Source organism: Lonchura striata, chromosome 3, assembly GCF_050655825.1.
Source record: "Lonchura striata isolate lonStrDom1 chromosome 3, ASM5065582v1, whole genome shotgun sequence".
In the NCBI taxonomy this organism is placed as follows: domain Eukaryota; kingdom Metazoa; phylum Chordata; class Aves; order Passeriformes; family Estrildidae; genus Lonchura; species Lonchura striata.
The window spans coordinates 23636874-23664594 of record NC_140705.1 but is presented as its reverse complement, the minus strand read 5'-3'; the positions used below and the strand labels follow the sequence as shown (position 1 = coordinate 23664594).

General features: G+C 39.7%; 2 protein-coding genes across 8 annotated transcripts in view; one reads left to right on the top strand and one right to left on the bottom strand.

The window, feature by feature from the left end:
* Positions 1–1095: 1095 nt before the first annotated feature.
* FBXO9 (F-box protein 9) lies at positions 1096–23068 on the bottom strand. Its single transcript, XM_085574145.1, has 14 exons — positions 22957–23068; positions 20152–20661; positions 16335–16408; positions 15181–15339; positions 14694–14751; positions 11796–11895; positions 8578–8708; positions 7316–7430; positions 6674–6792; positions 6308–6398; positions 5210–5305; positions 4410–4503; positions 3553–3707; positions 1096–2508 (listed from the first exon to the last, which is right to left on the bottom strand). The coding sequence occupies exons 1-14, from the start codon at positions 23066–23068 to the stop codon at positions 2400–2402; spliced, it is 1923 nt and encodes a 640-aa protein (XP_085430271.1). The 3' UTR covers positions 1096–2399.
* The window catches only part of CILK1 (ciliogenesis associated kinase 1), a 22752-nt gene continuing 15608 nt past the window's right edge, over positions 20578–27721 (top strand). For 2 of the 7 annotated variants that reach the window (XM_077782377.2, XM_077782380.2), the window contains exons 1-2: positions 20598–20994; positions 26299–26561. In XM_077782377.2, coding sequence (XP_077638503.2) covers positions 26461–26561 — 101 coding nt within the window. In that variant the 5' untranslated portion in view covers positions 20598–20994; positions 26299–26460. Of the gene's footprint in view, positions 20995–22606; positions 22665–23096; positions 23250–26298; positions 26562–27721 lie in introns of those variants that run through there. The other 5 variants (XM_085574601.1, XM_085574598.1, XM_085574600.1 and 2 more) reach the window with 5 other exon arrangements.

Here is a 27721-nt window from a genome sequence, read left to right as displayed (position 1 = left end):
AAAGGACAATTTCACAGCAGTAAAGTAGTTATACCAACTTATGTCATTATATGATAATTATAAGGACAATAAAACTAAATTATAAAAAAAAAGAGCAACTAGTAATTAGATCCCTAGACTACTGAAAACCACTATACAGAAAAAAGGAAAAGCAACTAGTCACCAATTCTTTGCTAAAACAGGTGCTATTATAATATGAACAAACAGTAATAGCACCTGCTCATTAACCATTTCAAAACACAAAACTAGCTTGACTCTTAGATCACTTAATGCAAGCATATTCATCACATCTCGGTTTCATAGGTAGAAGTGCCACATAATTTTCTTGGTGAAGGAATATTTTATATATTCTGGAAATAATCATTGCTTGAGACTTCTGTTGAATCAACATCTCTATTTGTAACTAGCTATCTTTTCCTTGCACCCAGACTAATACAATGCCAAAGCAATGAAAAACAAAAGGTCAGAAGAAGCAACAAACTCTTGGCATGAAAAAAGCTCTGAGTTACAAGGCTCCTCTATTACATCCAACTTGATACTGGACAAGACTGTACCTAAACTAATAATCATATCATCTGACTCTTTGTGGCAAAACTTTGACACTTCCCAGTAGGCAGAATCAGACCTTTATATTTCACTCTCAACAAAAAGTGTAGGAAATTAACAGATTTTCCTGTTAACAAACTTTGCAATATTTCAAAACATGAAGCTGATATTCTAAGCAGTTATTCTCATTGCTTTTCCTTTGAGCAATGAGAACACAACAGACTCCTTATTAAACATACTGTTTATGAAGTGATAAATGAAACGGCAGTCTAAGGATGCAGACCAAAGTCTTGTAGGCGGAGCCTTATTACAGTAGCTAGAAACATCATCAACTTTCAGATATACATATCCTTACTGAGAACCCATGTACCTGAAAACTTCTCTACTTTTCTCAGATAATATGTAAGTAGTGTAATAAATAGTCATTAAGGGGTTAATTCCACCTGTCAATCTTGCCTGGCATGTAGTTTATGCATGGTAGCTCATAACTAATCGCCATTAACTGTATGAAAATAAGATCTTATTGGGAAAATAAGAAATTGCAAGGGATTGCATGTTCAAAATAATAATTTATTGATGTATTTTTAACCATGTAGCTCCTTGCAAAGATACAGTTTATAAATTATAGAACAAGTATAGTTCTTTCCACAGCTTTCACGTTTTAGTCCTCAAGTCCAGGTCAGTATTTTGAAACAAGATGGTCAATAGTAAATTATGCAAAATGGCTTAAAAAAAAACTACACTAAAAAGCTTCAGTTCTTCCAGGATCCAAGATACACACATAACAAGCAGCATTACAATGTCTGCACTACACCCCCAAGCGATATATGCAGGAGAAGCAGCATACAGTACCTGCACCAGACCTCAAGGAACACTTCATGATTAGCAGTACACAGCACCTGAACATCTACAGCAGCTTCAAAATTTATTTAGTAACAAATGCTCAAAGGGTTTACAGCATGTGTGGCAAGGGTAGATGATGGGTTGCAGCACGTTACAATCATGTCCAAGTGAGCCCGGCTTACCTGTATATTCACACCAGGCCAGTGCACAAGCAGTACACATCACCATTTCAGCCCAGCACTGTGACAGTCCCCAAGCAGGGCCACGTACCTGCAAACTCATCCTACAGTACAAGGGAACAAATCACTGCCTGTATCCCTCTCCCCTCCACGCACATCCTGTGGAGAACGCAGGCTACACTGAACTTCTACCAAGATCAAATTACACTGACGACCAACTGCCACCATTGCATTGGTGGGGATGTACCTCTGCAGTTAAATTTTATATTTTGTGCTTGCTCGCCATTGACGGTTTTTCCTTAAGGTTGATGTCAACAAAATGCCAGATCTTAAAGGCAAACAAAATAAGTTTAATTTAAAGAAAACATTTATTTGAAGTTCTTTTAAGTCACAGAGTTTAACAGATGACAACTTTCTCCCTTTTCACATTTCAAGTGTTCAGCAGAGACCATACACACTGTCCCATGGATAGTGAGATTTTCCTATTGATTCCTTTTGAACGGATCGGTGTCTAGGCAAATGAAGATTCACGTTTCAAGCAAACTGATTTAAAAACATTTAAAAAAAAAACCCAACACAACAAATCAAAATTTTGTTATCAAATTCTTATCACAGATAAAAGGTGTTAAACACTCATAAGTTTCTCAAAACAAAAATCAAAACAAAATCTCCTAACAAAATCCCAGCCATTCACAATCAAATAGAACATACTGCCTTCAAGAAATTTCCCAGAATTTTAAAATGCTCCAAATATATACACATTTATAACTTAAGTGCTTATTAGCTACAACCTTTTACTCATGCAAAAGTTGTGAGAGGAGAAGGTGTTTCTTAGAGCGGCTTTTCTGAATATGCAGTAAAACTCTTCACTCGTGCAAAGAACAAAGGGGTGTACATTTTGTCAATGTCGAAAGTAGTAACAGCTGTCTCACCAGTCGATCTGCAAAGAGCATTGTAAAAATTAAATTAGACACAAGTTGCTGTTTGAATCCCTCATGCAATCATGTCCCATAGTACAGTGTGTGCATCAAACTACAGTTGGAATAAAGTCTTTTGTAATACCTTGTTCTGAAAGCAATTGACTTTTAACTGAATCACACTATACAGAATCCACTTCTACATTCATACCTAAGAAACCACTTTCCCTTTCCACTCTTATTATGAGCTCCAAGACCTGAGCAGTACAGAAACTTCACACTGAAAAGAATGTCTGCAATATAAATTAGGTATGACATCATTAGCTTTTACAAACACAATTTTTCTGTTTATGGACGTTACCTATACTCCCAACCCACAACTAGTTTATTTCCTGCATTTTATATTCTCACAGCTCAATAGCTGAGCTATGTTCCTATAAAAACACTGAATATTAAGAACACTGGAAGACAAGGACTAAATCTACCCTAACTGCCAACACCAGTTCTGGAAAGCCAACTTGCCAGTAATTTGAAGCGTCAGGTGCAAGAACAGTGGTCATGGCTCCTGCCTAGTAAGTGATCAGAACAGCTGGTTACATGCCCATATACTGCACTGCTGAATTATAAAGTTAGTAACATTAAAGTCCTCACATGAAAAGTACAAACATCTTTAGTCTGCACATCTACAGTGGAAAAGATATATATCTTCATGAATACACACTTTCCACACCCCCCCACTAACACCACATTAAGTCATTCAACCCTGATTCAGTTCTGAAATCAAACACTCTGCATAGATCCTTTAAAAAGCTAAAAAAACTATGGTTATATTACTTAGGAAACTTCCTATTATCATTAATACAGGTTACTAAAATATTGGGATTTCTTTACATAAAAGTTCATTATGTATTTCAAATCAGGACCAGTTACTGCTTTCGTTATATTTTGTTAAAGCCATCTAAGTCTCTGACTCTTCACATTTTATGTACTTAGTACTGGACAAATTAACATCACCTTTAATTCTACAGTTTAGTATCTTTCTTTACTCCTGTTCTCCATTTACTCACCTGCAAGTGATGTGACAAGAATGATGTATCCACACAAGTTTGTTGAACCTCTGGCGCCCACTGGAGCACAACTGTAGTCCTACATGGAAACTGTGATCTGTTTCTTGAGCAGGAACTCGGCGGAAATACCTGTATTTGTGGTAATCAACTGGTTTCTGTACAGAGAAATAAGAAGTTTCATGACCTACAAAGAACACATTATGCAACTATTTATCCTAAGTAACTGTGAGATCAGATTGGTAAAACTCTCATACTTAAAAACAAGTACAACTGTTCCTTCAAAGTACATAAATGTGTATGTTAATGATGAAAGAAGTTTTCACAGAAAGCAAAAGAAGCATTCAGGACACCATGCAACTGTGCATAGTCACTGTAACACTTCTTACTCTTCACAAGTTTCTCTTGACTAGCACTTTGATAATCAGAAGAATTTTTAAGTAAGCTGATCAAATCATTCAGAGTTCACTTAACAAATACTGCTTATCTAGTTTTACTAAATGTTGTGGAGCATAACTGCACACAGTCAAATCTGTTCTCAGAAAATGAGACTCATCCTTCTTTCCCATTAACAATGCTGACATCTAATAGCACCATAAATGGAAGCTAAGCCTAAGGGGGAGAACAACTGTTTAAATTTGAACCAGGTATTTATTTGCCTTAATAAATTACTACAGATTTGGGGACAAATGTAAGTGACATCACCATGCTTATTTATTTATATTTTATTTTTAACCATTTAAAAATTAAATTAATTTTTTAATCTTTTGATGTAAGACAAATCTTTGGGTCCCTTAAAACACTCAGTCTGAGTAAAATCTTGCTAATCTATTTATCCTCTATTCTATTTTCCTACCTACCTCTTCCTTTTTCTTCATTATTACAGCAAATACTTTGGTTTGATTGTCTGTTTCCTGGGAAAGGCGATAATGGCCAAGCAAGATTGCATCCGTTCTGGAAAGTTAAAAAGGAGGATAATGTCAAGGACATAAAAATACTCTGTGCCTCAAAAGTGTGATGTTCTTATAATACAAGTATCATCAATGAAACAAAGACTGACTACACAGCATAATGATACAAATGATTTCTTATTTCCATTCAGTAAAGCCTAATCAATGATATTAAATGATGAAATAATTTTGAAAACTTGCTTCTTATTTTCCCAAACAGGACAGTAAATTTAAGTAGCTGGTTCTACCTAGCCTACTGCTAAATATTTACAGATTTCTGGTGAACAGCTCAAACCTGTTTTGAAGTTGCAAATGATTTTCGATGTTTTTAGGTCCAAACATCAAGAAGTATTAATTGCAACATATCCCACTGAAATCTTCACTTTCCTTCAGTTGAGGAATTGTGAGAATGCAGGCAGTAACAAAATAGTATCTTTAAAAAGATTGTTCCATCTACTTGCCTTAAAAATTCCAAATCACATAACTCACAAAGGAAATCTAATTACATTATCAGGACCCTAAAATGAAAGGTATCTTTGCATAAAGATCAAAATTTTTTGTAGTTCGTATGAAAGAATTATAAACATCTATAATATAACACAAGAGATCTATATCCTAAGAGAGGATATAGATCTGAGACAAAAGTAAATAGTAATTGCTAGGTAAAAGCAAAATGAAAACTGTAGAGCCAAATACTTTATTTTAATAACCTTGTGTTTTTAGTCCGTAAGCGAGGAACTATAGATTGAGGATCTTCAGGAGTTGTTAGCATCATAACTTGACCATCTGGAAAGAATCTCAAATACCTGCAAAAACATAATTACACAATGCAAACCTAGAAAATATATCCTTTTCCTGCTTGTTTTCTTTTAAAATCACAGGATGTTACCTAGAAGGATTTAGAACTTAATTGGTAATAACATTTGAAAACACATTTCTTCACACATAACAGAAAAAAAAGGGATCAGAAATCAAAAGAGAGTTATGAATAGTGAAAGACAAAGTTATGAAGAGTTATGAAGTTTTGTCACCTCTACCAAAGCAAGGTAGCTACTCTGGGATCAAAACTGACCTCAAGTTTCTCCCTTCCTATCCACTGAGACCAGTGCAACAAATCTCAATTACAGTATCCGTACAGAATTATTAATGTCATACAGACATTTTCAGGTTCTGCAACCTGATTGATTTTTTTAGTACTGAAGTACTGTGCTAATGTTTGAGACTACAGCAATAGCCATCAGGTTCAATGGCTTCTATGAACTGTTTCCAGCCTCAGAAAAGACAGCAGAATGAAAAGAATAAATGCTGGGAGCAGCAAGGTGAACAACAGCAAAAAATCAGGCTGAGGAAACAAATGGCAAGGCATTTACAGTAAGATAAGAAAGACCAGCCTCTTGATTTTTACAACTGATTATACATACGCTCAATGACTGATCTTGTATAATCACATGTATTCTCTTTGCTGAATTGCATCATGTATTGTATCAGACATGTAAAGCAAAAGTTGTTTAGGGAAAGAAATCTGTAAGTAAGTATTAACTGTTATAAGCCTTCAAACTTCTGCCACATTACATGGTTTAAGTGAGGATGAAACATGTTTCTAAGCTCATTTCTAATTATCATAGAATTCTATTATTACATCTATTATTAGATTCTATTTCTAAAACCTGTTCTCAAAAAATACACATTGCTTTACACACTGTAGCAGTCCCACTCAGTTTTACAAAATGATTATTGTCTGTGATAGCCAGGGGTGGATTTGAAGAACTTAAGAAACATTTCACTCACTCATTGTACTACAGCTCTACCTGTAATATTCCACTTGGTGCCATGCTCTATAGAAACCATCAAGAGACTGTTCTCCTTGACGTATGTATTTTGTCTTGCTGACATATACACCTACAGAAAAGGAAGATACATGAACAAAAACTAAGAACATAAAATATTTCTGATGAAAAAGCCAATATCTAAAACTTTTGAGTATAGTTTTGTTACTTAAATACATGGAAGATTTTATTTTCATTCCTTGCACCTTTCCCTTCTCTTTGCAGATAATCTACAAATTGAAATGCACAAACTAATTTAAATTAGGTCTAATAACATCAAAAATATCAAACCCACCTGACTGTTTCTGTTGTCACACAGTTACAACTATTTCCAAAAGTACAGCTTACCATCAAATCGAACGCGAGGCCTTTCCAAAAACATGTCCCTCCAAGATGCATATGGAACAAGTTTATTGCAGCTCCTGCCCCATATTTTCAAACAGACTTGATGCCAGATTTCAGGATCTCTAGTGAAAACAAGAAAAAAGCAAATCCTGTAACCTCCCTGCAAACCCTGTTTAGCTTATATATATGAGAGTAACACTCTCTTACTTAGTTTGGTTGCAACTAGAAGAAACTTTCTTTAACAAAAATAGCTCGTAATTTAAAACCCTTGACTAATTTACTTAATCCTGGAGTGTTTGAAAGCCTTTTCCTCTTCCCAGTGAAACTGAAGAACAGAGTGTCATTTTTATCCAAGTACAGAACCACAACACTGCAACACCCTGGCACTTCTTTGTGTGGCTATACGAGCATGACAACAGACCATATTTTGGAGACCTGAAACACTAATTTGCAAACAAGGTAGAGCAAGTAATACTTTCTGCTAGATTTTTATTACAGTAAAGTCATCTATCTCACATACCATTTCATAGTGTACTCAGAAATTGATGATTACTGTGAGGAGCCTAACATGAAAATGTCCATGGGAAGGAAAAGCAGGACATACTAGTGCAAAAAGTTTCACTCTGGATAAATTATCTACAATACCTGGCACAAATGTAAAATCCTCGACAAACAAGAGATAATTGCTCCAATGATCTTAGATCCAAGTCACTTGAAACCACCCATCGGAAAATGTACATTAGTACTTCCATAGGCAACGCTAAAAAGAGAAAAGAAATCCTTGTTAAATGCAACCTGTAAATCAACAGGTTATTTATAATTCCAGGTTTGGCTTGACTTTCCAGTAAAAAATCCTACTTCCCACATTGTAGAGAGAGAACAAAAAAAAAAAATTAACTTAAAAGGTCACTATAGATAAGATGCATCTTTTTGATCCTTTTCAGACTACCAACTTCTTGAGCCGATGTGATTTTTTTAGAAGTTTTCTTTGTGCTATAAAAAAGTGAATAAAAAAGATCAATACTTCTGCTCAAAGGACACATCTCCGGAGATAATTTTAGAGTAATGTCTGCAACATCTTGTCTTTACTGGTAAAAAAAGAAGATACATTTTCTCAAGTGACAATACACCAGTTATTAAAATAAAATAATCTTTAAAATCCTGTTTTCTTTATGTTTTGATTTCTCTTTATTTTCTTTCCTTGACCAGAACAAAGGAGATCAGGCCAAGATTTCAAAGTGCAACTGATAATTTAGGATGCAAAACAAAGGCATCTGTGTTTAAGAGAGATCACAGCTCATATACAGTTTCTACAATTTAGATCGCATAAGGAAGTCTCAGGATAACTGTCCTAGAACTGAAGCACTGAAAGTCATTAACCTTCAAAAGGCTTTCTAGTTTTGTTATATAGTTTGTCTGACCCTGAAAAGACACTTGTTGCAAAAATCTCATACAGAATCAGATAAAATCAAGAAATATAAAGATGCATAGTCTACAAAACAATTGTCTCTTACTCACACTTAAATATTGCAGTACTAATTGTATTTGCAAACAAAACCAAAAGAACTAGAAGAAAATCTGGAATACACTTACTTCAGCAAGTCCATTCCTAGAAGTGGCTACTTTTAAGTATGCCTCTGATCCTGAAAATTCTACTCAGAAATACTACATGGAAAAAGCTTGTATGATAAAGACAAGATCTTGTATGAGAACAAGATTTGTTTATCTAGTTGATAATTTTTTCTCTTTTGTATCTAACTACAGAAGTAAGTAAAGAGATAATGTATGCACTTCTTCAAAGGTGGCTTTTGAATGAAGGAGATAAATGTTTTGTCTGAATGAAGTGAAATATACAAATTCTATACAAATTCTGCCTCTCAACTCTTACAGTTTATCTTAACTCTTACCTGAGATGTGGGTCTGGCTGACATAAACTTCAGGCTGACAAAGTTTGACTGAAGATTCCTGAAGAGTTAACTGCTGCTGGAAATCCGTCAGGAGATCTGCCATTTTGTCATCCTCTTTGCTATCCTCAACACTAGAAAAGGGGCAATGCCAACACTGTAATATTGGACAAAACATACCAACAGATGTCCTCATCTTGGCATCAATCGAGTGGCATACTCCCATTCAACAGAGTTGTTTCCTGTACATTTTTAAAGCAATCACATTTCATCATACAATAAAACAACTACTGAACTATGATCAAGGTCATTAAGACATTGCTGGAATGCCTCTGAGAGTAACAAATGGGGCTTTTTCATTAAATTCCCATCCCAGTTTTTTATTTTGTATTTGAGTTTTTTATTTAAGTTACTGACAAATTTCTTGACCTCACGAAAAGAAAAATCTCATCTTTTACTTTGTCTAAGATACGGCATATGCAGGAAATAAAGTGTTGTTAATGAAAGTTGTATTTTGTAATCCTTCTCATGATGTAAGATACTGGAAACAATTAAGGATTATTTTTCACGCTTGTGTTATTCACTAAAGAGTGATCCTTGGTGGGTCTATTCAACAGTAATGAAGGCAAACTACTTTTGTACCTATTCTGTAAACAGGCAGAAATAATACATTTCAGGAGCCAGAACAAGATAGCAGAGCAGAAACAACAAGCTTGCTACTCATCAGTAAATTTGAAGGATTACTAAGTGATAAAAGAACATTACCCGTTAATAAAATAAATCTAAGTTATATATCATAATATGATCTTCTAATAGCTGCTTGCTTGCTTGCCCCAAATAACCAGAAATGACACAAAACTCATAGCGCACATCACAAACCACTTTTTTACCCCTGACTTGGTATACAAGCTAATTAAGAAATCTTACAGTCACTTTTTAATACTGTTCAATTCTACTCTAAACAAGCTAATAGAATGTGTTGAGAATATAAGCAAGCAACCAGTAGGCCAACCAACGGGTTTTGAAGTATCACAGAGAAAACAATTATGTTTGGGCCTGTCCTAAGACTACAGTAAGACGTTGCACTGAACATACCTTCCTTTATTTTGATGAGTATGGTCAGCCCCAGTACCTACAGGTCACACTGTAAATTGTTTTTTTCAAATCTAAATGTGTAATTTGTTTTTTCTCATCAAGGCAGTATGAAACACCTACAACAGTAATTCAGAAAGCACAAACTAAAATCTCTCCCAAAAAATACATCTCTACAAATACTGCTTTTAAACAGTAGAGTAACAACTGAGACTACTGGTTATTTTTCCCTCAATGACACAAAGTGCTGAAAACAGTACAGCAACATTAAAAAAAACAAATAAAAATCCACAGAATTGTAGAATCATTTAGATTGGAAAAGACCTCTAAGATCATCAAGCTCAACCATTCACCTGGCATTACACCATGTCCCTAACTGACACATGTACACATCTTTTAAATACCTCCAGGCATGGTGACTCAACCCCTTCCCTGGGCACCCTGTTAAAGTGCTTGACAACTCTTTCTGTGAAGACTTTTTCTTAATTCTCACTCCAAAGCACACCCTGAGGCCATTTCTTCTTGTCCTGCTGTTTGTTATTTGGGAGGAGAGACCAACACCTACCTCAATACAAACTCCTTTCAGGTGGTTGTAGTGAACAGTAAGATCTCCCCTGAGCCTCCTTTTCTCCAGGCTAAACACCCCCAGCTCCCTCAGCTGCTCCTCACAGGAGCTGTGCTGCAGACCTTTGCCAGCTCCATCACCCTCCCCTGGACTCATTCCAGCCCCTCAGAGTCTTTCTCACAGTGAGGGGCCCAGAACTGGACCCAGCACTGGAGGTGTGGCCTCAGCAGTGCTGAGTACAGGGGGACAATCCCTGCCCTGGTCCTGCTGGTCACACTGTTGCTGACACAGGCCAGGATGCCACTGGGCTTCTTGGCCACCTGGACACACACTGGCTCACGTTCAGCCAGCTGTCAACCAGGACCCCACAGTCCTTTTCCAACAGGCAGCTTCCCAGCCATCTGCTCCCAGCCTGTAGCTCTGCATGGCGTTGTTGTGACCCAAGCACAGGACCCAGTACTTGGCCTTGTTGAAATTCACACAATTGACCTTGGCTCATTGATCCAGCATGTCCAGATCTCTCTGCAGAGCCTTCCCACCCTCAAGAAGGACCACTCCTGCTTCAGGTCAGAGAGGCTTAATGGAGTAGAGAAACTGATGCTAAAGTAAGAAAAGAATCCTATAAAAACCAAGGTTTTTACATTACTATAGCGCATGATCCAGTAGTTTTCCTAGTGCGCAAATGCACGGCAAAGATTTCATGCCAGCAACACATTCCGATATGAAACTAAAGGCTGGAAATAAAGCACTCAGCTCATCTTGAACTCTTATATTAAGTCCACAGCTACACTGGAGCTGTACTGTCCTGGGGCAACAAGGCTGAGCTAGCAACACCACAGGAACACAGTTGTGCTTTCTTTTTTCCTTCTCCATGTTAAAATTCTTGATTTTTTGATGCAGCTATCAGGAGCACTTATCGCTGCTATGAGTAAGCAAGAATTTGGGAAGCTGTTCCATAAGCTTGTCCATGTTAGGCTGCGGGGACTGGAACAGAAGTTTTGGCCATCCTTAAACTCAAGTTTTAGGCTCAAGGAATTACGGCAGCCCTAAGTCACTGCACATCCCTTGTACTGAGGTTAGGGGTATTCTGATGTGTGTAATGATGAAAGACTAGATCACTCAGAATGCAGTCTCTGAGCTTCTAAATGTATTGCTCTACTGCAAATGCTCTCATTTGCCTGTGTTAGCACAGGAACAGATTATTCCTTTGCTTAATTAAGATGCTTATTTTATTAGTATGAAGCTTTAACTAATTAACCATTTTGCCATCCTATATGATCCTAAATCTGAAAATCAAAAATCAAAATAGTGGCTGATGCTTTTTTTTTTTTAATTAAGCAACAGCATAACTATTTGTAATCCCTCCCCCTGAAATTAGCTAGCTCCAAACAAGCCTGTTACTGTCTTCAAAAAATATCATCTACTCAAGTGAGAGTAGGTAAGTTTTCCAGATACTAAGAGACTTACAAGGGCATGTTACAGCAGAATATCGATATCCTTCAGAAACAAAATGTCATGTGTTTCAGTACTCCTATGCACTTAATTAGTAAAATTTCATACTTACCACCTCTTTCCAACTGCATCACCATCTGGGGACCGTGTATAGGTGATCTTAAACTCTATATCAGGTACAAGCTGCATGGCTAGACGATAAAACTTGATGGCTGAAAATAAAGGTTTGATGTTCACACATCAAGCAAAGACTGTTTTCAGGGAGATGGGTTCAGCTAAAAGCACTAAAAAGGTGGAAAATGCCTTTGCCTAGGAAAGCTTATTTAGTCTAAACTGTTAGGTTTAAATTCAATACAGAAGAGAGGAACATTAAGTACCTGTTTTCAAAACTAAAAACCTCATGTACTTTTTTCAGAATAAAGAGTTATTTCATATGTATTTCAGCTTTTACAGATTTACCTTAATTACTACAAATTCAACTATAGTGTAGAAAATCTTACATTAAAACATTATGAATTCCTGATGTTGTCTAGTGCCTAGCACTTACAAAGATTTCCCAAAAAGCTGTAGAGCTTTTAGACAGTATATCCGTAACTACCCATAAGTTAAATGAAAGAGAAAATGTATGCAGGTACCTTAAGTCCCTGGTATAGCACAGACAGGCTTTCAGACATATACAACACTATAAAGGTGAGAATGATGAATAAAATATAGTTGCAATTTTAAAATTTCAACAACAGATGCAAAATATATCAATTTCTCTATGTAAACCCCTGGGAACTAAAGAAGGCAGAGATGCAAGCCACTCAACACGCCAAGAGTATGGAAAGCAGCCTTGTCACAAAACTATGGGACATGAAGAAACACCTGACAGCTTGGGTTTTGCAGTTTTCTCACACATACAGAAAATTCTTCTGCCATTAGCACTACAAAGATCCTACAAATGCTGAGTAGAGAAAGAGGTTCAGGAAGATCACTGTGGTAACAAACAGTTATTAAGCTGCAGAATGTCCTTCTGAGTCAGCTCTGTGAATCCTTCTTAATTTAAATTAATTCAATTATGCACATTCAATCTATTTCAATAAGAGTAGTAAGCTCAAGTGTGCATGCATACGTTCCTTCATATTCCCACATTGTGATACCAAGATCCGAGGGCAATTCTTCTTCAGCTTGGACTCTTAAAACCAAAACTCAAATAAAACATCAGTGAGTGCAGAGCTCAGAATTTGTATGATGACTCTGAGAAACTCGAGTTTGGGGCTAGTAAATGTTCTTGTTTCCTCGAGTTCATGTCAAGGCCAGTGACTGACAAATAGTATCCCTTGGCTGTTGAGGACTGGAAATACCAGCAGCCAACTAAACAGAGATCAGTCTCAACTTCCACATTTAATCTTGCAGACAAGGCCTCTACTGTACTTAAGCAAGAACAAGCTGCAGGACATAACTGTCTCACAAACATCAGGTATCAGCAGATTTCAGAAGCAGGCTTGGATTCTGGTGACCTGGGCCAGGTCAGCAAATAAAAGCCTGGCCTGCAAACAGATGTCCCAACATGTGCTCAGTAATATATCTGTGTCTGGCGTAGGACCATGCCTCTAAGGTATCATACAGATGTAGAAATAATTCAGTTTAGCTTCTCTAAGTCTCAAATCAAATTCAATTGAAAAAGATGAATTCACATTCATGCAATCCAGATGTCTGAAACACTTTTGTAAATGGAACTATTAGATATTAGTATTTCTTTCCTCCTATGTTTGACATACAAGGAGTGCGCTGAAGCAGATGAAGCCACAGCTTTCATTTAATATAAACAATGTTTAAATAGACTGCTTTCCTCACCTTTTTTTTTTCTAATTTATTCAGATGGAACCTTCACAATTGACTATATGATTTTCTAAATATGTACCAGATTTTTAGTGCTGACATATTTTTTACTGTGCATTTAATCCTTTATCAAACACCCACCATATCTTAGCCTAAAGAAATTTTGCCCTGTAAAAACACATAACAAATTAGAAACTGAGACAACTGATTTTATTAACTACGGGGGACTCGTATTTCTCTCAGCTAATATGAGATATGAAACAACCTTGAAAATGAAGGAAAATTCCCATGGCGAAGTGGGAATTTTGTATTAAGCAGGTGGTTGAGTTCAGGAGCTTCCAGAGTTCTCTCTCAATTTATTTTGCACCTGCACTTTAAACATGGTGCCCAAACCCTCTGGTGGATGAGCAGGATGGTACACACATTCTGCTTCACTTTCTTTCTCACATGAAAGAAAGAGCAAATTGGTATCTTCACTAACTGACCTACAGGTCTTGGAAGTTAGAACAGACTTCTTGCTCTCTAGACTCTGAAAACTAAATATATGAAAGAAACCTTTGAATTTCCATTTTTACTAGTGCTGATAGCAAGAGTGCAGGTAAGCAAGCTAAGTGCCTTAAATATTTTATGACAAACCTCAAAGACTACCGGATCTGAATGTTCACTGCAGAAATTCTTCGAAAAGCTATTTTAGCATGCTGTGTTAGTCAAAAAAAGAAACAAAAACCCCCCAAACCCAAAGAGCCCTCTCCAAAAAAAAAGAGAAAAAAAAGCACCAAAAAACCCCCACAACCAAACAATGAAGCATTAAAGCAGAACATTAGTTCATAGTGGTTTTGTTCATAGTGGAATTATGAGAACTGTGAGCACAGGAAATAGTTTATTGCCTTGATTAATTACTATGCTAATTTCAAGTTGCAGAAGTCACATAAAGAGGCGTTCTAACATTATTTTGCTTGAAAGCTAGAAATTCCTTCCTTGATGTAATTTTTACTTTACCTCAACCTTAGAACTGTGACATGATGATTCCTTCTATAGCATGTTTGTTTGCTTATCTGAATGATAGAGCTCTCAAACCACGGTTAGCCTGTAGTTTATGTTCACTGGCACCATGAAGATTTGCCCATAAATCACAGATGTTACATTTCTCAACAACAGGGGTGTTCATTGTAGACTTCCATATTACCTTCATAAAGGGCCCCATTTTGTTCTTCTTCCACTGCCTTCAGGAAAAGTTCTTTTGCCTGCACAATAAATTACACAGAGCACTTCTTTAATTCCTTATAAAAATAAGTGCAACGTCACTTGACTTAGAATTATTTTTGATCTCACCTACTGTACCTAGGACAGAGATAACAAAATAAGTCCATAAATAGAGAAGACATATTCATGTGCTACAAGACATAACTGAAAATCCCAGTCAAGGAACTATTGTATTCCTGCTGCTTGCCCCTTACATAGTCTTTCATAAAGCAGATTGTGAAGATGACACCAAGGCAAACATAAAGACTAGAAAAATCAGTGTAGGAATATGTAGACACTAGTATGGAACTAACAAGATAATAAGCTCTGTTGTTTCTCCGGATTTAATTCAGCATTAGCTTACAGAAAAGTTATAGTGGAACAGTAATACAGATAAATAAAACCTCAAAATTATGCATCATTTTCTGTACCTTTTCCTCTTTTGCTATCTCCTGTTTTCCCCTGGCATCAACAGACTTTAGTCCAAGTTCTTTTGATGATGCTCTGCATGGCACAGGTTCCAACCCACTAGAACTCACACCTGGGGCAAGCTCATACATCCACTGAGCTCTGAACATCTGAAGCTCTGCCTAAAAAACATTATTAATTTTACTTAGTAAGACATATTCAGACAGTGAATCTTCTGAGGAAAAATTAAAAAATACAAACACAAAGAAGAATTTCATAACTGTGCTTTACATTTCCAAGTCTTAGATGGCTCCAGTGAATTTAGGCACAGAGAATAAGCAATTGTTTTATAGTAAATTAAAACAAAAAAAGTGCACAAGTACATGTTCAGTCTCATTCAATAACAAAAGTGCTTTTTTTCTGGACTGTTCACCTCAGAAGAAAAACTGATGTTTCAAGAAGTGGTTGTTAGTACTATGATTATGACCTAAGATTCCATAGAAAAGTGCATGACATGATCGCATTTGCTCTTGTTTATGTAGAATTCTAATAAGCAAGAAGTCAATTAGCTCTTAAAATTAAAATTTAGAAAATCCAGGCTTTTGTACACAAGCATTCTAAGTTATCTAACATTCAAAATAGTAATTTATATAGTATACAAATACGACCTTACTCCTTTCTCTTTTAAAAAGTATGGACTATGTTCTGTGAAATAATATAAGTTACAACTCCTACCATGCCTTTTTTTTCAGCATCTTTGAAGTTACACTTAACACAGCTCTTGCAATCATCACAACTTCTGGTGAGCAACTACACAGAAATCTAGTCTTGTAGAAGAATACACTTTTCTATTACACTCCTTTTATCAGCTTTCTGGTCCAGTAGAGAGTGACAACTTAAACTGGAATTTGATCACAGAAACTGCTGTCTAAGTTCTACAGTTCTTCAAAGAAATTCCAGATCTGTCACAAGCTTTCTTTTCATCTACACAGATAGCTGAAGAGACTGAATTTTGACACTTGGAACACAATGGAAAATCTGTCTCATTTCTGGAGGGGCAGGCAGATTAAGCATTTGTCAGATCAACAAATACGTAGTAAACAAATGAAAATAAGTGATGAAGTTTGAATCACAGCAGAACTATGTTTGTAAAAACTCACTAGCATGAGAGACATACCTGAAGATTTGCTTCACCAGATCTTTCACTGTCATCAGTTCTTACCAAATCAGCGTGACAATCTTCTTCAGCTTCTGCCTAGTAGAGAGCAGTCAAATGTGATTACAGGGTCTGCATAAGTCCCTACAGCCCATTCACAAAGAACAACTGTCATGGACACACATTAAAAAAAATTAAGCATACTTCCTTTTTGATGATAAAAATTAATTTTAAGACTAATGAGATCAGTTGTACTTCCATATTAACTAAATGAAAATGGGATTTGCATTTTAGACTTGTTACTCCAACAGATGAGCTGTGTATCACTTGAAGGCTTCCATGCTGCAATACACTGGCATACCTGACTAAATATACTGTGTCTATGTCAAAGCACAGAGCAAATGCTTCAGTATTAAACAAAAATGTGCTTTGTCCAACAAATTAAAATTTAATCACTATCTTCTCATTGTAAAGATAACCAGTAGTTTTAATTTGTTTAATCTTTGCAAGAGCACAAAAGTGCTTTGAATAACAATAGATACTTTACATATACATGTGAAACTAAACAAAAAATGGTATTGGAAGTACTGGAAAATACAATGCTAGCATGAGAGCTTGACAGTTGGTTTTATTTACAGTACAGCTGTGAGACAGGTTAAACAAATAAAACCTGAAATAAGACCTTTGACTAAACCTAACATGGCTTTACATAGGAAGTTAAGCTGGCTAGTTTAAGAGGAAAACTTTAAAATATGCAAATTAATTATCATAGTGAAATATACTGAGATTTATGGAGTCTACACTAAAACTAATTCTGAGCATTACTGACAAGCCATTACAATGACAACAACATGCCAGTAAGGGGGAAAAAACACCCCAAAATCTCAACCAAGATATTTTTTTAAGGCTCTTCCTGCAGCTGAAGCAAACCAGTTTTTCTACCATTCTGCACTGAAATTCACATCTGTAGTTCTGCAAGTAGATAATGCAAAGTAAGATTACAAGAAGGCAAACCTGACATTAAGATTATCACAACTACTTTAAAAAGTTTTATTTCCCACTCCTTCCTATTGTACTCTGTACTCAGAGACTTGAAGTGACATTCTGTCAGTGAGATTCTACCAAGCTCTCAAAAAGAAATCCCTACCTCCTGCACAAAGTGCAGAAATCAAAGCATTCTTGTACTCAGAAAATTTATACCATTTTTAGAGCATCTGGAACTTCTGATCAAACCACGGAATACTAGCAAACATGATGGGAAGGCAACCTTTAATCTCTCTGTCTTGGTGACAAGCACCTCCCTGGAATTAGTACGTGTCTTCAGATTCCCCAAAGACAATAAACATATTGGTTTGTCATCTGTAAAAGTGTTTTCACTGATGTTTCAGATAATTTATCATTTACAATTGATAGACATGGTTGGTTGGCTGAAGATAAACAGATATTGCATCTACTTCTACATTCTCATTTTTAATTTTTGTACATTTTTAATTTCCCAGTAGAGGAAACAGGTGAGCCAGAACACTATAAAAGACTAGTGGCATTAAATCTCAGCAAGAAGTAAGTAACTTGGAAATTTCATGGGCTTTGATTCCAGAATTTAATTGCAAGCAGTTAATACCCTATGAGTTGTGACAGTCCTACCACATTACTAGCATCCAGGAATATTTTGTTGGCCAAGCAGGGCCAGTCTAGGAACAAGTTAGCTCTGAAATGGGTATCTGTAAGTGCATTATTATGGCACTGGGCTGACAGAAATATGGCCTAATTCTGTCTGTGCACAGCGCAAGTCTTCTTGCTTGCAGCTGAATTATGTCCAGGTAGCTCTCCAGTCTGGGCAGAATAAGCCTGGCTTTATCTGCAAAATGCAGAAATTAGCAACTTCTAAACTAAATCAACACACTATCTTCTTGTGCATAAAGCCACGCCCATTAAAACCTTTAACTCCTGAAGTCTGTAAACAAACTGATTTAAGCATTGAAACTACTTAGAAGCTTAGGAAGCTGTATGAAGTTTACCTCATTCAAAAATTTTGTATTTCACTAGTCTGTTCAACTCTTGATTTTCAACCCCTTCTCTCTGTTCAGCTGCCCTACTTCTTAATTTCTGAGTCACAGTCAGACATTGTAGAGGACCAACTGTATCCAAAATGTCATTTAATGCTCTTGAAACTTAAATATGCTCTCAACTAAAACCAAAAATACTATGAAAGTATTTCAGGCTAAAAGTTGTCAAAACCCATCATGAAACTGATTACAACCGAAGTGTTGTCATTACTTTCTCTATACTGTATGCATGTGTGATCTGCAACCTCTCATATCAAAGGTCGGTCTCTGGCAGTAGTGGCAGCCTAAGTGGCCAGCCCTCTAAACTTACCGGTAAAGGAATTAATTCATTGCTACAGCAGAGGAATGAACTGGAAAACTGAAGTTTATTAAAACCTTTCCACTATTTATTTGACCTGCTGAAACCCTACGATTTTGCTAGGACAAGTGAGTAAACAGAGGTACTGTGAAGCGAAGACCTTCACCAGCAGACAGCTCATGAGATCACACCTAAAGAACTTCACAACGTGTAAAAATTGGCTCTTTGCCCCCACTCTGAGAATACTTGTGTTGTACTTAAGAGTTTCTAAAATTCAGAGAACGCTATGCTCTAACTGCTACTTAGGGGATAAATCTAGATTTTTCATCGTTGTGCTGCTGGCCTTTCCCCTGATACAAGTCAGCTGTCACATGGAACAGTGACTTCATTCAAAGGAAGACATCCTACTGTGTACTGGCTGACTGGCTTGATTAATTTTCCATGAGGAAAGTAGTAGTCTGTCAAGCTACCAAAAGGTAACATGTCAAAAGTAAACATCTGATTTAGGCAGCAACTCATAAAAAATGAAGTCGGCTGAGTAGATTCAGAATAAGTAGCTGATTTGCTTGCAAAGCTTTAGAAACCATTTGCCAAATGCAGAACTAGTTTATTTGCACAGCTCAGTTTTGTTTTGCAATCAATAATTGCATGCTGATTTCCTCAGAGTACATTAACCGCTCACTAAACTGTCTGTAATGTTTAATAGTTCTGATCTCTGTTTCAGCAAAATAAAACCAATATCAGAAACAGTCTGAAGCTCAGCGTCACCAGTTGAACAGTTATGTGTGAACCGTACAGAACTCAGGGAGGAGCAAGCACGGCAAAGCGAAACAGTGACTGCCAGCTAACATTCCTCTTGGTTTTATAAAAAAATGAGAAAGCCACCCTATTTTTCTGTAAATGTTGTAGAAACAACACTGTGTTCAAAAATAAGTGATGAAACATTTTAACAGCTCGTGTGTGATGGAAATGGTTTAACTTTGAATGATCGAGCTCTCATCATGGATACTTGAATCCATAATGAGGCGCAGTCAATAAAGCAATGCCGGACCAAGGAGTATACCTGATATGTTAAATGACAAACTCAACTCGAGTCCGTGGCCCACGGAGTCCTTTGAATTACTGAGTGACTTTATGCCACCACATTTCTGAGGGAGGAAAGGGAAAGGAAGGGCACGCTCCCCTGTAATGACACAGGGATTTTGTTCACGCGTTCCTACGGAGGGCTGGATCGCTCCAGAACGCGGCAGCCCCACTCATCAAAACCCCCCGCGGGAGGCGGCCGTGCCAAGCCGCGGTGGGGCGGGGTCACGGCCCGATTCCCACCGCCATCGCCCGGTGCCGGGCAGGGCAGGGCAGGGCTGCCAGCCAGCAATTCGGCCAGGGGGCCGCTCCCACGCACACTCCCCTCGTCCTGGTCCCGCCCGGCTGTCTCTGCGCGGCAGCCAAGCCCCCGCCGCCCGGGCCCGCTCACCATGCTGCCGACACTCGGGCGGCGCTGTCCCGTCCCGGGGGCTCTGCTCCCCCGCTTGGTCCGTGTGTCCTCCCTGCCCGCGAGGGGCACTTAGCAGAGTTCTCGGTCGGAGAAGCGCACCACGCAGCGGGAGTCCCTGCGGGCCCTGCGGACGGCAGCCATCTTCCCGGCGAGCAGGGCCGGCGGCGGGAGCGGCGGGACACGGCCCGGGCGAACCCGCCAGGTCAGAGCGCCGCCTCCCGCGCGGGCCGCTACGACACGAGACCGCACAGACTCCCCGTCCCAGAGCGCACCGCGGCCCTTGCCGCCTCTGCCGCCAGCGGCGGTGCTGTGCAAGGCCTGCTGGGGAGCGTAGTCCGCGGCGGCACACCAGGGGAAGGGCAGCAGAGCAAAGGCTGCCGGGAGCTGTAGTCTCCGTGAGTGGGAATCCCGGCAGGCGCGATCCCGGGAGCGGGAGCCGAGGTAAACAGGCGATGTCCTGGAGCCGCGATTTCCGCTGTGGCTGCGGTCAGGCCGGGACCTTGGCACAGGCAAATTGCCGACGAGGTAACGGGAGAGCGCTCAGTGCCGCGGCTGCGGAGATAACAGCGGTGCCGAGGCCATTGAGTCTTGTGGCCCTGGTCATTTGCCCGTCCAGTTCAGTGAGGACAGTTATCACCTGCTGTCAGCACACGCCTTGTCAGGCTTTCTAAAATTGGACGAAACCTATTTTTTTAAAGCGTATCAGAGTCTTTTTATTCCAGAAGAAAACCACGTGTATGAATCTGTGAACCTTTGCAGCTGTCTACTGCCTTGAGCGTTTTGAGGAGGATGAGGAGGTGTGTGTCTTCTCTCGAGCGGCAGGTGAGCGCTCAGGCTTGGGCAGCGGGGCGGGAATTGGGGGTGCAAGGGCTGTGGGGGCCGGCATCGGCCGTGGGCTGCAGAGCTGCCCTGTGGAGAGTGAGAGGCAAGGGGCTGCCCGACAAGGCCGGGTGCCGCTTCGGGCAGCCGGAGGTGGTGAGGAGCAGGGGAGCTGGGTGCTGCTGGCGTGCTGCCTTGCTGGGTGAGCAGTGATGACACAGCAAGGCCACCCGAGGCTTTGAGACGGGGTGCTCATGGCTACAATGGTTATCATTAGCGCTGCTTCTCGTTTGAAGTTGGAGTCAAAGCTGATTTTCTCCTACCTGGGTGTGCCTCTTCTTAGATATTAAACATGACATATTAGTAAAAAAAATCCTTTACTATGAGGACAGTGAGGCACAGGTTGCCCTGAGAAGCTGTGGATCCCCCATCCCTGGCAGTGTTCAAGGCCAGTTTGTTGGGGGTCTGAGCAGCCTGGTGTAGCAAAAGGTGTCCCCGCCCGTGGCAGGGGGTTTGAAACTACATGATGTTGAAGGTCACTTCAAATTCAAATAATTCAATTATTCTATTGGGAATGAAAAAGCCTTGCCTGTAACAACAGAAAAACGGCGTTCTGTGGGGGTTGAGTGCTAATATGTGATTGTGCACGTGGGATGTAATATGGGTGGCTTGCAGCAGAAATCTCATGTAAGTATACACTGCTCCTCCTGGCTTCACTGAATCATGCCTATCTGTTGGAGAGAATTTTAGTCTTTATAATATATTCGTGTAAATATAAAGATTAGCCTCTGACTAGATAGGGTGGGGGAGGCCCCCAGAGCTTTTTTTATCCCCACATCTGTTTTAGCAAATTAATGTCTTGTCCTACGCTGTACTCCTGAATTACAGCACTAGTTCATCCTATATTTCCAAACCCTGGGAATTAATTTGATGCTTTACTTTGAAAACTTAAGGGATGAAGTGTAAAAAGAAGTTGACACTTCCTGAATCACTGTTACAGTCCTGATAATAAATTGTTTTCCTTGTTTTCCTTTTACGGCCCTTCCCATTATGTCTTAGGCTGACCGTGTCAGAGCCAGGGTGAGCTGCTGGTGCTTGGCTGAGGAAGGCACAGGCCCCCACTTAAAATGTTGATATTCTTCCCATTTGTTCACAGCTTGCTATTTCTGCTTTCTAGTTTTGCTGTTTAAACTCCTCTCTGAGATGTGAGAGAGGCCTGTCAGTGTGGGGATCATGTTTGTTCGGCTGGGTTTTGTTTTCACAGAATCACAGAACTGTTAGGGTTGGTAAGGTCCTCTGGAAGTCATGCAGTCCCACCCCCCTGCCAAAGCAGGGTCACTTAGAGCTGGGTACACAGGAACACATCCAAGGTGGTTTTTCAGTGTCTCCGGAGAGGGACACTACTACTTCCCTGGGCAGTCTGTCCCAGTGCTCTGCCACCCTCAGTGTAAAGAAGTTCTTTCTCACAGTTAATGGAACCTCATGTATTTCAGTTTATGGCTACTGCTCCTCGTCTTGTCACTGGGCACTACTGAAGAGAGTCTGGCACCATGTTTTCGGCACCCACCTTTGAGATATTTCTACGCATTAACGAAATCCCCTCCGTGTCTTCTCCAGACTGAGCAGGCTCAGCCCCTGCAGTCTCGTACGAGAGATGCTCCAGAGATAGCTCGGTTTGTTTTACTCTCGTTACCACGCAGCTCAGCGCCCCCTCTGCGAGGGGCCCGGCCCGGCGGCCCCGGCCGCAGTCGTGGGGCGCTGTCCCCCCGCGGGGAGCCCCGGCGGCCGGGCGGGCCCGGGGCGGGGGCCGGGGCCGCGCCATGGGCCGAGCGGGGCCGCGGATGCTCCGCGGGGCGGCGGGGCCGCCATAGGGGCCTGTCCGCGGGCCGGGCCCAGCGGGGACACGCGTCCGCCGTGAGTCTTGCCGGGCCCCGGCGCGGAGGGCCGGGACACCTCGGTCCCTACGGCGAGGAGCGGCGCACGCGAGTGCACCGGGGCCGAGGCTGGGGGTCGGACGCCGCCGCAGCACGGAGGCCGGGCAGGAGCCGGGCCCTGGCCTGAGCGGCGGACCCGCCATCGCCCGTCTGTCCCTGCCTGGGTGTGCAGCTCACGGGGCATCCCCAGAGCCCTCTGTGACGAACGTGGCAGCCGCTGGGACCGCGCCCGTGGACACTCGCGGCTTTGAACTGCGCCTTTCTCACTGCTTCCTCCTAGTAATGCCTTCGCGTGATTGCCACAGCGCAGGGCAAGTTAAAAAGGCACATGCTGTTTGTTTACTGTCTGTGTCTCTCAGCTGTGGCAGAGTGAGCTAGTTTCGCTTTCCGTTCTCGGCGCTTCAGCACTTCAAACACGAGTGGATATGTATTTAAAGGGTTCATAAGCGAAATACTAGGTTTGAGTTGTACTTAGTTAGAAACCACTCTCGATATATTGAATTAGGCTTTCTGTTAAAGATGTTTTGCTGTTCGTTTTCTGCGGGGAGAGAGTGTATAAGTGAGGTAGAATCTGAACGCATTGTTACAACATGGTGGAAGTAAGGGGCTTACATTTTACTCTTTAGTATCAACACAATTTTTACTTCAAGATACTTTTGCAGTTTATATTTACATTCTCTGGCGATGTGAATTTATGTAGATTGAACTTTTAGATGATACGTGTTGTAGCTCTGGAGACTGCAGAGGCTCATGCTCTTTTCAGTAATTTCAGTGGGACTCAGGTGAAACAGTCTGAAGGCCGAGTAAAGCAGATTTTAAAAACAACCTCACTATTAACAAGAAATGATGCTGATTGAGTTAACCAGAGAAGATTTCATTCAGGGTTTGTGAGTGGGTTTTCATACAGGTGGATTTGTGCTTCCAGGGGACCTGGGTTAACTTCTGTGCATCCTGGCATATTTTTGACATTAATTCATCACTGAAATAAGTGTCTTCTGACTAGTTTAGTTTTTTATTGGTTTTGGTTTTGTTGGTGGTTTTTGTTTGTTTGTTTTGGGGGTTTTTGGTTGGTTGGGGGCTTGGGTTTTTTTTTTTTGTTTTTTTGGGGGTATTGTTTCATTTGGGTGGGGGTTGGTTTTTGTGTTTTGGTTTTTTGCTTGGCTTTGAATTTGGGGGTTTTTTGTTTTTTGGGGTTTGTTTTTGTATGTTTGGGCTTTGTTTGTTTGGGTGTGGTTTTTTTTGTTGGTTTTTGTTTACTCACTTTAGTCCTCAAAAATACTTCATTTAGTCTGTTTTGGTCACGTTTGACAATTGCAAAGATAATTTCATACAAGCTTTTTGAAAATTGGTGGCTGTGGGAAGGAGAGGCACTTAATTTAGTATCCTCAGTAAGGAATAAATAGTTAGGTTCACCACATCAAACAATCTATCTAGCCATTGGTGATTATTGCCAGTAGTGTTAAACATCTTTAGTTTTACTGTGGTTATCAAACATGAGGGAAGGGTGCTCCTCCACTCTTCAGCCACAGTTCCCTGAAAGGGATATGCAAATGGTGAATCAGGGACAGCATAGGAGTCTCTGAATTTTAAGACATCACTGCTGTTAGGATCATGGTTTCAGAACTCTATCAGAATAGTCCACAAGTCCCAACTGTGTTGATTTGAAATTCCTGTATAAAATTGTTTGGATATGAATAAATTTTAGGTTTTCAGACTAGGAGAATGTTCAAGATGATGTCATTGTTTGAAATCTTGTTGCCAAGGATCTGAATAAAGGCTTCTGAGTTGCCATCCAGTCACTGACCAGTTGGAGTAAGCAGGTTAAGGCTTTTTAACCTGGATGCAGACCACTGAACATAGCTTTATGCTATTCAGGTGCACAATCTGAAAACTAGCCAAAAAGGAACTGGTACTCCAAACTGCTGCTGTTACAGACAGGTTCTGTGTTCCTTGACAAGTAGTACAAAATGTGGGATTAGGTCTCTAATGTATGGTGCTCAGTCCTGGTTCTCTGTAGTAGTGAGTGTGTGAAAAGGAACAGGTACTGCTAGAGGGCAGTTCCTCCTGCCTGAGAGACTACCCAGTGTCTGAGATAGATTTAGAGACATGCTGCACAATGGCTACATTGTCAAGAGGTCTTCTAACTTAAAATTTCCAGGTCTTTATTCCTGTATCAATATTAGTAGGGCTAGTAGGCTTAGAAGATGGAAAATAAAGGATATTCACAACATCTTGCAGCTACAGGATTGTGGCTTTGCATTGATGTCAGTTCAGAGTTCCAGTAACATAATCCCATTACTTCTAAAATCATAATACAGCTTTGTGAAATAAGGGAGATATAAGGCTACTACAAAAATTGTGAAAATGTAGTTAAAATACACATTACAGAAGGCAAAAGTCACAAGCCATGAATACTGTTGTCTTTTTAATAGGTGAAGAATAAGAGAATGCAGTGACCAAACTTTCATTGTTGGGGAATTCTATTTTGTTTCAAATGTATGGTTAATTTACATAGACTAGACTACATTTTTTTCTAAACTGTAGTGAAGGAAATATGAGCAACAATTACATTAAACTAGAAACAAGAAGATTTTTGCTTCATATCCAGCAGAGATTCCATGGATGCCCCATCCCTGGAAGGATTCAAGGCCAGACTGAGTCAGGCTTTGCGCAGCCAGGATACTGGAAGGTGTCTCAGTCCAGGGCACAGGGATTGGAACTAGATGATTTTTAAGGTGCCTTCCAACCCAGACTGTTCTATGGGATTTTTTTTTGTTCATGCAGTGTCACAACAAAAGATTAGATAAATAATCTGATGTAGCCACTACTTCTAGAGACTGATTCATGCTTGGAGTTACTGTAGTAAAATACATTTAGTCATGCCTCACGTGAATGTAATATTCTTCCTCTGCACACTTTGTTTAAAGACTATGCTCTTTCACATAGGACCATATGGGAAATTTAGGATATTGGTTTAATTGATGGCAGTGTGACATATAAGGTGGTGACTTACATGCCTAAAAATCTGGCTAGGACAGATTCCCTCCTATTGTATTGTAAAGCTTCATTTTTTTTCTGCTAGCAGATGGTTTTCTCCAGGCCGTGAGACTTTATCCTATTACTTTAGTAGTAGTGTCTCCCATCAGGGCTGCCTACAAGCTTTCTGTAAGGTACCTTTAGCTTTAGCATGGGACTAGCTTTGGAGATTATACCTAGTTACATGCAGATACAGGCTGGCCCTTTCTGGTGAGAGACTAGGATGTGTGTTTGTTTATGACTGACGGGGACTGTTCTCTTGGAGGAGAGTGGAGTTTGCAAACAAGCAATTTCAGAAGGGTACAGAAATGAAATGGATTATGTTCTGTGCTTTCAGACCAAAGGCTAAGTCTTGAAAACATGATTCCTGCAACTGTTCACACTGTCCTGAGTGCTCTGTATTTATGCTGCCACAGAAAGAAACTGGTTACACTTGGAGGAGAAAAAACACAGGAAACGCCAAGGACTGAAATGCGCTTGCAGCTGAAGTATCCGCATCATGAATAGGTACAAAACTATCAGACAGCTTGGTGATGGGACCTACGGCTCTGTTCTCCTAGGGAGAAGCATTGAATCTGGAGAGCTAATAGCTATTAAAAAGTAAGTGTTCTCATACATTACTTAAGAATGCATAGTCCAGGTTTTTCCTTTCTAGGTCTGCATCAACTTGGTCATGCTGGTTTGAGTGCTTCACGTTCCATGCAGCTTTTTAATATGGAGCTGTCTTTAGCCAGCATGAAAAATTCCTTGTATCCCCCAAAGCCTCAGTGGGAGATAAAGAGGGTGAGATGTGTAGGCTTATGTGTAACAGCACTCTGCTGATATGTGCAGTCAAATGTGTTTTATGTATTACTTAAGAGTATTCTGCAATGCTGCTTTGGAACCTACAACCCTTTTTCTGCTGCTTACATGGAACATATATTTTGTAGTCTAATTTTCAATGGAATATTAATACTGCAGTGATAATTAACACAACTAATCTCATTGTCTATTGTCTGTATATTTTATGCTATGACATATTGTCTTTTCAACTTAAGATTTTCTTGAAATCAGTTGAGAAATTCACTTGATTTTCTCTTCTGTTTTGGCGTTGACTTTAATTTGTAAATGGCTTATTTGTCCTAGCTATGGTAAGAGACAGCTGTAAAGCATTGCAGGCACCTTCCTGAAATACCGACCATGACCATGACAAAGGACAGGCTTGTCAGAAGAGCTTTTAGCACAATGCTGTTTTGTATGAGCAATCAATAGCTGGCTTTATCAACTTTCTAAATCCCCACTGCTAAGGATATTTTGCCTGTATCAGACCTTGCTTAGAAGGTTTTGCTTTAATTTTCAGTTTGCAACATGGGAAAAACTCAGAAAAAACAGAACAAGCTAGAAGTATTCTCTTACTTAGGTGTTAATGCCAGTCCTTTGTTAAAAACAGAAGTGGCCCAGTAACTGAGTGCACAAGACAGTAACTGCAAAAACACTGCTAAAAAAAATCCAGACCCCCTTCATAACATGAAGGGCTTGTAGTTCTTAAGCTATTCTAATTGTGAGAGCCAATTTCAGACTGGAAACTTTCTACAATAATAAGTAGTACTGAATTACTAAAGGCAAAGCCTCAGATCTTCAGAGAATGCCTAGTTCCCTCTGAAATCCAGACTCTACACAGTTGAGTATTTTTGTAAGTTTTAATATGTGATCTTATGTTTGCATGTATGTGTGAGCCTTCATCCTTTTGGTCCTAGAGCATAGAGTTACGTCTCAAAGAA